Source organism: Oncorhynchus mykiss, chromosome 13 (assembly GCF_013265735.2).
Source record: "Oncorhynchus mykiss isolate Arlee chromosome 13, USDA_OmykA_1.1, whole genome shotgun sequence".
Classification (NCBI taxonomy): Eukaryota; Metazoa; Chordata; class Actinopteri; order Salmoniformes; family Salmonidae; genus Oncorhynchus; species Oncorhynchus mykiss.
Window position 1 is genome coordinate 22,202,611 of NC_048577.1, and position 9,678 is coordinate 22,212,288.

At 45.8% G+C, this 9,678-nt stretch overlaps 1 protein-coding gene across 4 annotated transcripts in view; it reads right to left on the bottom strand.

The window, feature by feature from the left end:
- Positions 1–401: 401 nt before the first annotated feature.
- The window catches only part of LOC110485109 (inactive rhomboid protein 2), a 39,583-nt gene continuing 30,306 nt past the window's right edge, over positions 402–9,678 (bottom strand). For all 4 annotated transcript variants that reach the window (XM_036940625.1, XM_036940624.1, XM_036940623.1 and 1 more), the window contains 7 exons: positions 7,915–8,076; positions 7,578–7,663; positions 7,366–7,429; positions 6,962–7,132; positions 6,736–6,836; positions 5,645–5,798; positions 402–2,705 (listed from right to left, as the gene is read on the bottom strand). In XM_036940625.1, coding sequence (XP_036796520.1) covers positions 2,286–2,705; positions 5,645–5,798; positions 6,736–6,836; positions 6,962–7,132; positions 7,366–7,429; positions 7,578–7,663; positions 7,915–8,076 — 1,158 coding nt within the window. In that variant the 3' untranslated portion in view covers positions 402–2,285. The remainder of the gene's footprint in view (positions 2,706–5,644; positions 5,799–6,735; positions 6,837–6,961; positions 7,133–7,365; positions 7,430–7,577; positions 7,664–7,914; positions 8,077–9,678) is intronic.

The window sequence follows — 9,678 nt, forward strand, 5'->3', positions numbered from 1 at the left end:
ATTTTGAAAGTAAGAAAATAAACACATTTTCAAACATTTCTGTTTCGGACTATTTCCCTTTCATTAGGAATGTAGAAATGCATGACACTGTAGGGTTTCTATGGTTAACAAATGGCAGATTTAGAGGACAAAGCAACTTGCTTTCAACTTCCCCGCTTGCAAAAACGTGACCCACAGAGATTAAAGTTGTGGAGAGTAAATCTCTCTTGAAGAGGGTGAATCTACAACAGTATTTCTATTCCTCGCTTTTCAAGCACCACCACACGACCCGGCTGAATGCGATTGTCAAGAGAAATAGTTCAGAAGCACAGATCCAAAGTAGTATTTCCTTGAGCCATTTTCACAAAAGTCAGGAAAGGTTACCGGTAGTTGAATCTATGAGCTCAAGACACACGAGGGAAAACATTATTACATTTCTCTTTAAGAACATTGTGTGAATTTGTACATATACGTAAGGCTAATATCTTTTAAAAAAAAACTACAGCAATAAGATCACAATATCTCAGTAAAAGAGCACATTCCAAATAAATAACTCATCAATTTGGTCCAAATGCACTTACAGACTTATGCATTTACGCTTGCCGATTTACAGACACTCAAATTCAAGGATTACACACATTTCAGAAGGCACTGTGAATTCCTATGAAGAGGACCAGACTGTGCTCAAGTGTTCAAAAGAAAAGAGGGACAGATTCCTTGCAAGTTACAGGGTCACTACCATTTAAATGCTCAAAATGACAAGACAACGTAAAACAGTACTCAACGGTCGTCCAACCAACACCTGTGAAGAATTGCACGTTATTGACATAGTCGTTAACATAGCCATTAACGCCACCAGTTGACTGCTGGTGTGTAAAGTGACTTAACAAAGCATAGTAAATGCTGCTCAAATAATCCACATCACTGCAGTAATCCACCTCTCAGGATACGTCCTAAGCAGTGAAGAGTGGACAGCTGCCAGAGGAGAGGGTCATAATCTAAGAGACCAGGAGCAGGCCAGGATGGCAGAAACTTGGTTGGCCATTTTGATATCTATAATGAAAAGAGTGACTAGCAGCCTTTCTTGAATCAATGGCCATTGATCAAGGCACAAAGTACATGGATTCTCGTTCGCTTTTTATATATATATACACATAATACATTGATAAGTCATTTGCTTTGATAGCACTGAAGTGCTATAATTACTATATATATATATATTACTGTAGAGATAGTGCAAGTACATTGTAGTTTGAAGTGAAACAACATGGACTTTCTACCTTGCTCGATCAGATCACATACTGCCTTTTGGAAGGTCAGTCAGATCCTATAATCTTACGATATTTCGTTTAATTAAGGTTTGAGTATCAAAGCTATAACACAATGTCCAGTGAAACGCCACAATTATGGCCAAAACAAGTCAACGTGTTTATTTAGTAGTGCACTTAAACTGAAAAGCCTTCCATAAGGCTAACAGCTTGTCTTTGGGGCAGTGACACAGTTCAATTGGAATTAGTTAGATGTATATTTATCAAGCACCTGTGGCTGTTGCCATAAATAACCTAGGCAGATTTGGAAGGCAGGATTTGGAAGGTCAGAGCAATCCTTCAGATGAAGAACAAGCATCATTTACAGATACAATAACATCATTTTATTGACACTGTCTGTATGGTATAATTCATTGTGAAAGGTAACTGCTATTGGACGGAATTCTTAACACTTAACTGGTCCCCCCCAAAAAAAGTGCCATGGAAAATTCATGAAAAGCACACAAAACTAGGTTCAAGTTTAAACAATGCTCCAGCCAGTGACAAACTGTATGACTTGTATTCAATAGCATAGTGAAATGCTCCCATGAACAGCTAATTCAAAGTATCTGAACATAATGAAATGCTATATCACGTAGTGTTAAGATGCATCCAGTGTTGTAGAAAATGAGTACAAAAATGAACAAATAAGAGGCCTCTGTAGTATTAACGTGACAGTTTATGAACCGACAGGGTAGGATATCCTCTGTCGTCTTCCAAGTCCACTTTAACACCACGCTCAGACTGAGTCGTTCTCTCCAGAGGAACTAGCATAGCTGTACAGTCTTGAAGGCAATGTGCGTAGATACCCTGGGTGCTTACGGGCATATGGACCAGGTGCGCTCTCCCTTTAAGTTCTGTTTCCCTTAAAAGTATTTTCCACTGCGCTTCCTGTCCAGGTTCTAAAGCCAGCTAGCATTAGCCGTTATCGCTTTAGTGAGTGTCCAGGTTCTAAAGCCAGCTAGCATTAGCTGTTAGCGCTTTAGTGAGTGCTTTAGCCTAGTGCACCACATGGTCGATGTCGTACTTCTCACAGAACTTGCTGGTGAAGGGCAGGCAGGTGAGGTGCTCCAGCCAGTGCCAGTTGATGGGGTAGATATAGAACCAGACGACCAGCGAGGAGAGCAGGCCCAGGTAGACCAGCAGCGATAGCAGGATGAGGACACGCTTTCGGTACTTGTCGAAGTCGCCGAACGTCACGTAGGGCAGGAAGGAGAAGGAGAGCAGCAGGCCGCTGAGGAAGCCGAAGATGTGGGCAATGTTGTCGATCCAGGGCAGCAAGCCACACAGGAACAGGAAGAAGACGATGCCAACCAGCTTGAGGAAGGCCTTCCACGGCTTCTCCAGCATCTGCCAGCCCTGGATGAGCTCCACAAACAGGCAGGCAAGCAGCCCGAACTGGGAGCCAGCTGGGCCAACCTGGATGATAACCGGAGAAAGACAGAGAGAGAGAGGGAAAAGAGAGTCATACATCCACCTGCTCTGACCAAACAAAATGGAGGGCGGGGATGGTGTTTCACTCAATGATGATGCCACCACTGGGTGAATGAGTGGCAAGACCAGCATGTGCATGAATGAATGTCACTGTTGACCATAGCATGGGACATATCAGCGGAAGATGCCGGGATAAATGCATGCATGCTGCTCACTGGCATCTGTTGAAATGAATATCAAATACATTACAGTACATTAGCATGAAGGAAGTGGTGGTAGCATATGTACTCCTTGCTAATGGGCAGGCAGATGACCGAGGAGTTGTTATAGTCCCTTATAGCAGAGGACAATAGGAATCGGGCAAAATGGGAAGCGAGTGCACCAGCTGAGTGCATTAAATGTTGACGTCTGTGTGTAATAGTGAATTTGTTCGGTAGTCTACTGATCCAAATGCATGCAGCTCAGGGGTCTGGAGAGGTTTAGCCCTGCAATTAACTTCCTCGCAGCAGGGTAATTATCTTTGGTATGATGTCCCCAAACAAATGTTGCGATCAATATATAAATTACACCATCAGACATTTTAACCATCTTCACTTTCATATGTCTACAGTGACGTTGGATGTTCCAAAAAACGGGAATGTGTCATTGTTGGAGTAGTATAACAAAAGAGTATTACATTGTGCCTCCGTTCTAAACCTTACGATTTAAGGTACATTTACGTTGTAACTACTTAATAGTTAGGTCTAGGTTGAAACCAACAGCAATGGTTCTTTGGTCAATGGTTCTACAGCAGGCATCTTGATTAGATTGACGTCAGGGCTGTGGTGGGCGTACCGGGGCAGATGGCTAATCTGAGATTCTAACCTCCCAGAAGGACAGGCGAGGAGGAGTGAGGTTTTTCACACGCCCTAGGCACTGACCTAAAACTAATCCTCATTTGTGATGTGTTCAACCACAGTGGATAGAGACTCGGCCACCGCTTCGGGGTCTTGTTTACTCCACCAATGGGACAATCCCCTTTTACTCAAACCGGGCCCTATAAGTGGATGAGATGAGGAGCCGTGCGTCGCCTCACGTCTCTGGAGCTATTCCTGTCGTGTGAAAGCCTGCGTCCTGCTGGTGCAGCAGCGGTGACATTTCTGAGTGCTACCTCACAGTAACTTCACACTAGGACAGTGACAGACGTGCCTAGCGCCAAATCATGTCAAAGACGCACACCTGCAGATTTAGAGCTGGTAATCTGGAGAAATGAAGAAGCAAAAGAAGAAGAGATTCTTCCCGAAATAGGTACTCCTCGGGAGTACTAAACTCTGATCCATAATCTGTATGTAGGAAGCAGTGGAAGACCAGGCCATTTACTTATTCAACAATTGAACAGACCAGGAATCAGGATTAGTGTAGCAGTGACCTTTGTTAACCCACACCATATCCTTCGGGTAATGTGTGGCGAGCAAGAGAGTGTGTTTTACAGAGGCCAATTGGGAGTGGTTGGTTTGCGCCAATTAGGTCATCCACAGCGACTCTCTTCTCCCACTTGGCCATGCCCACGTCACAGACAATGCTTCCTGTCCACGATACTGAGCCTTGCCCTCGAGCACAAATCTGTAGCGCATCCTCTTCTTTCCAGTCTTTTCCCTCTCTTCTTTCCATTTGCACTCTTCATTTCTACAACCTAACATACTGGGACTATGAGTGAATCCAATTGTAAATCAATGAAGTTTAGCATGGATGGGCTATTACAGTCTGGTCATACAGAAAGGAGTCTGAACACCAGAAGAAATAGAACAAGGGAAAAACATTTAAGTAACTTGTCCACACTTCCTATGCCAAATGGACAGCAATATGGTAAAGCTTTAAGAGGGGATGACAAGGGAACAGGGTCTCCTGTCCAAAGACGCTCTGAGATCACTTCCTGTGCCCTTCACATTTAGCCTACTGCCGACTCCACAACCTGGACTGAACGTCCCTGCCGCTCTCGCTCTCTCCTTAACACACAGGCACAATTAAGCTGGCTGCCTCACCTCAAAGGGGGATTGGACTAACTTACCATTAGCACATCACACACTGCAGAAGAAAAAGGGCTCGGTTGGATTAGATCATGTCCAGAGAACACAACAAGCACCAGCGTGTCCCGGGGAGAGGAACACAGAGAGCTGGACATTTCCTCTGCAAGTGAAGATAGGGCGACAATGGGAATGTCAGTGAATGACAAAACGTGTAAGAGTGTGTTTGTGTGCGCGACCACACTTGAGAGACTCGGGACATGGTCTGAGACAGAAAGAATGGGTCGACTGACTGGGTCAACACTCAGTTGTGATTAAACATGAACATGAGACCCAGTTGTGTGTGTTGGACAAAAGGAATGCAAAATGTGTTGGATGCATGGAGCTTTACAGTTTACATGGAGTGAATTGAAACTCATTCTCACTAGGGGGACCCGGGCACACCACATCTGGCTACCGCAGCCAAGGCTCTTCTTCTCAGGCTGTCAGAACGTCTCGTCGACTGTGCCAACCCTAGCAAATTCAGCCAGTTCGCACAATTGCAATACGTTTTTGTCAATGGCATTTCTACCAATGCTTTCAGCATACAAATGAAGAGAGGACCTCCATGGCTTTCTCAAGCCACGTGTAAATGGTGCTGTTCCAGCTTCCAGGTGATACGGAGACAGGGCAGAGGCAGTTAAGTCCTGATCGTTTACTCTCCAGACAGGGTCACGTCCAGTCCAGTAATCTCCCTATCCAAAGCTCGTCCAGTAACCGTGTTAAGCTCAGTGGCTGCCCGGGCCTAGCTGAGATGTTAAAGCTCTCTCTCGCCAGCTTTCCTAGAAAACACCTGACCAGCTCAATGGAGATTAGCAGTGGCGGTTGTGTTAGCTGAGCAGGTGTGTGTACGTGCGCTCCTGTGTGTGTGTGTGTGTGTACCTCGGCTCTGTAGGGGAGGAAGAGGGCACTGGCCAGGTTGCCGGTGATGCCAGAGAGGACGTAGATGATGGAGATGCGGACCCAGCCAGCCAGTTTCTCCAGGTCTCTCAGGATAGTCATCTGGAACACTATGGACACCAGGCAGTGGACTAGGCTTCATAGGGAAAGGGAAGAGGCCAGTCAGAGGACAACACATGGAAATAGGCTTATAGGCGCACATACCGTAGGCTTATGCTATATTAACACACACACACACACACACACACACACACACACAAGAACCCCAGCACGTGCTGTAATCTCCTCGCTAAGTACCCATATCTGAATCATGTGGGGGGAATCCTCTCGACGCAATATTTGCTGTTAAGGCCATACTTAGGGACTGTGGAATACAATGGGATATCCCCGAGTTCACACTGACCATGTAAACTGACAAGGAACAATCAGAGCCGTGTTGTAGGCTACAACTAGGGTTACACAAAGTATTAAAGGCCCAGTGCAGTCAAAAACATGATTTCCCTGTGTTTTATATATATTTCCACACTGAGGTTGGAATAATACTGTGAAATTGTGAAAATGATAATGCCCTTTTAGTGTAAGAGCTGCTGTTTTGGTGGGATGGAGTTTTGCAGGCAGTAAATTTGTTAATTGTTAATCGACCAATAAGAAAGAGAGTTCCAAACCCCTCTGCCAATAAACACATATTTTAAGTTTCCCCCTCCCCAGACCACTACCAGATAGTCTTAGCTAAATTATTGCTTGAGACCATTGCTCTTTGCTAAGAAGCTATTTTTGACCATTTCATTATTCTTTTTTAAAAATCACAGTAAGTTAATGAATTGTTACCCCGGAAATGATTTGATATTGAGATAAAACGGCTGGATTTGACCTTTAACAGAGCATTACAGAGACTTTCCCGTTCAGGTCAATTGGTCAGCAAAAACCCATGACTCCACCTATGGTGTTTGGATTTGCACTAAGTACTGATGTGACTAGAGTCAGATGACCCCGAGGTCGACATACTCTTACTGTCAAGCACAAAAACAATATCATGTATAGAAAAGTACCATAGAAATACAGTGTAGGATTACCCTGCGTGTAGGAACAAGGAGAGCCACAGCCTGTAGACCTGGTCGGGGACGTCAGGGTTGAGGAAGGGCAGGAGGCCACACACATCATCCAGACAGTGGATCTGTTAACGAAGAGCGACCACAGGATCAGATAGGGAGCTGGCTGTTATTAAACAAACCCTGTAAACAACGCCCACCACAGGACAGGCAGACGGACGGACAGACGGACGGACACACACCCACCTACCTGGGAGCAGAGGGTGGCCTCCTCGTGGAAGTAACCGTGCATGAAGGAGCAGTACTCTCTCGTAGTGATCTCACACCGGCCCTTAGTGCCTATGCAGCACGGTCGTCCCTTGAGGTTACAGTCCATGTGTCTGTAGCCTGTCAGGTTCGTCTTGCGGGGGGAGGTGCAGATCTGGGATCAGATGGAGGGAGGGTGAGAAGAAGCTAGTGTTGGTTTCCACTGATCCAAGACCCTGAGGTTACTATGGTTCTGTAACCTCTCATCCACTGCTGTATTTTAATACCGGGGGGCCTACACTGTACAGCGGGGTGCAACATTCTGTAGAAATGGAATGCATGACGATGTCTGTTCACGCAATAAATGTTAGACAAAGCATAACTCTGAATGATCCTCCTGTCACTCACAGGCCAATGTGTGATGTCATCGGGCCAGGTGTGAGGCTCTGCGGAGGCGGGCTCTTCACAGGTCCTGTTCCCAGCATGCATCAGGAAATAAGATAGCAGGAAGACACTTTATGATACTCTCTTGAGTTAGTTTTACCTTGTCAGGTCAGGACAGTATGTGTGTGTGTGTGTCCACTGTAGTCGTTATAGTAGAACAGTGTCAAAGACGGTACCTGGGGTCCTGGTGACACACAGAGCCTGACGACCTCAGAATGTCCACATCTTCATCCCTCCATTTCATGAAGGTGGCCAATGACTCCTACACACAGACCCGAATAAACACAGCCAGACACAAGTTGTTCAAGTTTACAAGCATTCATCTCTAGGTGGCAGGAGAGAGTGTGTGTGAGTGTGACACAGGGAGGGAGGGAGAGCGAGAGAGAGCGAGGGAGGGAGCGTAAGTGGGAGTACAGTAGTGGTTTGTGTGTATGTGTGTGGGTCTACAGTATTTGTGTGGGCCTACAATAATACATATGCATGTGAGCCTACTGCGTACGTGTGTTTGCGTACCGAGCAGTCGTTGCTGAGGGTCTGGACACAGCCTGAGTTGTCGTTCTGTACACAGCAGCCTGACTCTCTCTCCTGGTCCTTGGCTTTCTGGATGAGACTGACTATCTGGCTGTCCTTGCGGATACACGGGGAGAACTTGGCTCCAAGGTGGATTAGGTCCTCCTGTGAGGGGGGATAGAATACAGGAATACACTGTTAATCTGGCAACCTGACACATAATTGACATAGCAACCAAAAATAGTTCACCTAACCTGGCAACCCCAGCACAGTTAATCTAACCTGGCAACCCCAGCACAGTTAACCTAACCTGGCAACCCCAGCACAGTTAACCTAACCTGGCAACCCTAGCACAGTTAACCTACTAACTAAGCACCAGACCCCCCAAAAAAAGAGTTAGGCTTACTGGCCTAGCCTTTGTTTTAGCTGGTCGTTAGACCTCTTTCCTATATTGTAAGTAGTCAAGGGATCCTATTTTGATAGTCAACCATACAAAAAGGTAGTACCTAGTGCATCACAGTACAGAACAGACAAAGATCGTTTTCCACCAAAACCACAGCTACAGTTATTTGAGCTATAGCCACCCACTAGTCGTGTGGGACCCTTTACACTCGTCATACTGTGGCCTATGTGGGATGATGTGGTGGAGCCATCGTCTTACTTGATCAGAAAACACCCACTTTTTCACCTGACACCCTACATAGAACATAAACTGTAACATGGGTGACTGACGGTCAGCCCACCACATTCTCTGTAATGAACATTCTGTATTACTGTCGAAGTGAATATGAACCTGACAAGTGTGAAGTTTCTCGAGGCAAAATGAAGTCAGTAAGTGTGAATGACTCAGAAATTCCCTTGGAACAGTCAGAAAGTACTTTAGTACAGTCAGAAAGTACTTTAATACAGTCAAAAGGCACATTAGTAGTCAGAAAGTACTTTAGTACAGTCAGAAAGTACTTTAATACAGTCAAAAGGCACATTAGTACAGTCAGAAAGTACTTTAATACAGTCAGAAGGCGCACTAGTAGTCAGAAGGCGCACTAGTACAGTCAGAAGGCGCACTAGTCCAGTCAGAAGGCGCACTAGTACAGTCAGAAGGCGCACTAGTACAGTCAGAAGGCGCACTAGTACAGTCAGAAGGCGCACTAGTACAGTCAGAAGGCGCACTAGTCCAGTCAGAAGGCACACTAGTACAGTCAGAAGGCACACTAGTACAGTCAGAAGGCACACTAGTACAGTCAGAAGGCGCACTAGTCCAGTCAGAAGGCACACTAGTACAGTCAGTCAGAAGGCACACTAGTACAGTCAGTCAGAAGGCACACTAGTACAGTCAGTCAGAAGGCACACTAGTACAGTCAGTCAGAAGGCACACTAGTACAGTCAGTCAGAAGGCACACTAGTACAGTCAGTCAGAAGGCACACTAGTACAGTCAGTCAGAAGGCACACTAGTACAGTCAGAAGGCACACTAGTACAGTCAGAAGGCGCACTAGTACAGTCAGAAGGCGCACTAGTACAGTCAGAAGGCACACTAGTCCAGTCAGAAGGCACACTAGTACAGTCAGAAGGCGCACTAGTCCAGTCAGAAGGCGCACTAGTCCAGTCAGAAGGGCACACTAGTAAGTACACTGCAGTAAGTGAGTAAATAACTAGTTAATAAGTACCCGTGAGTCAGTCCAGAACTTCTTTAGCGTGTCCTGTTGAAGCCTAAGTGCGTCTGCCACCGAGCACCTACCAACACCACAGCAGACGTAGGCCATCAGAT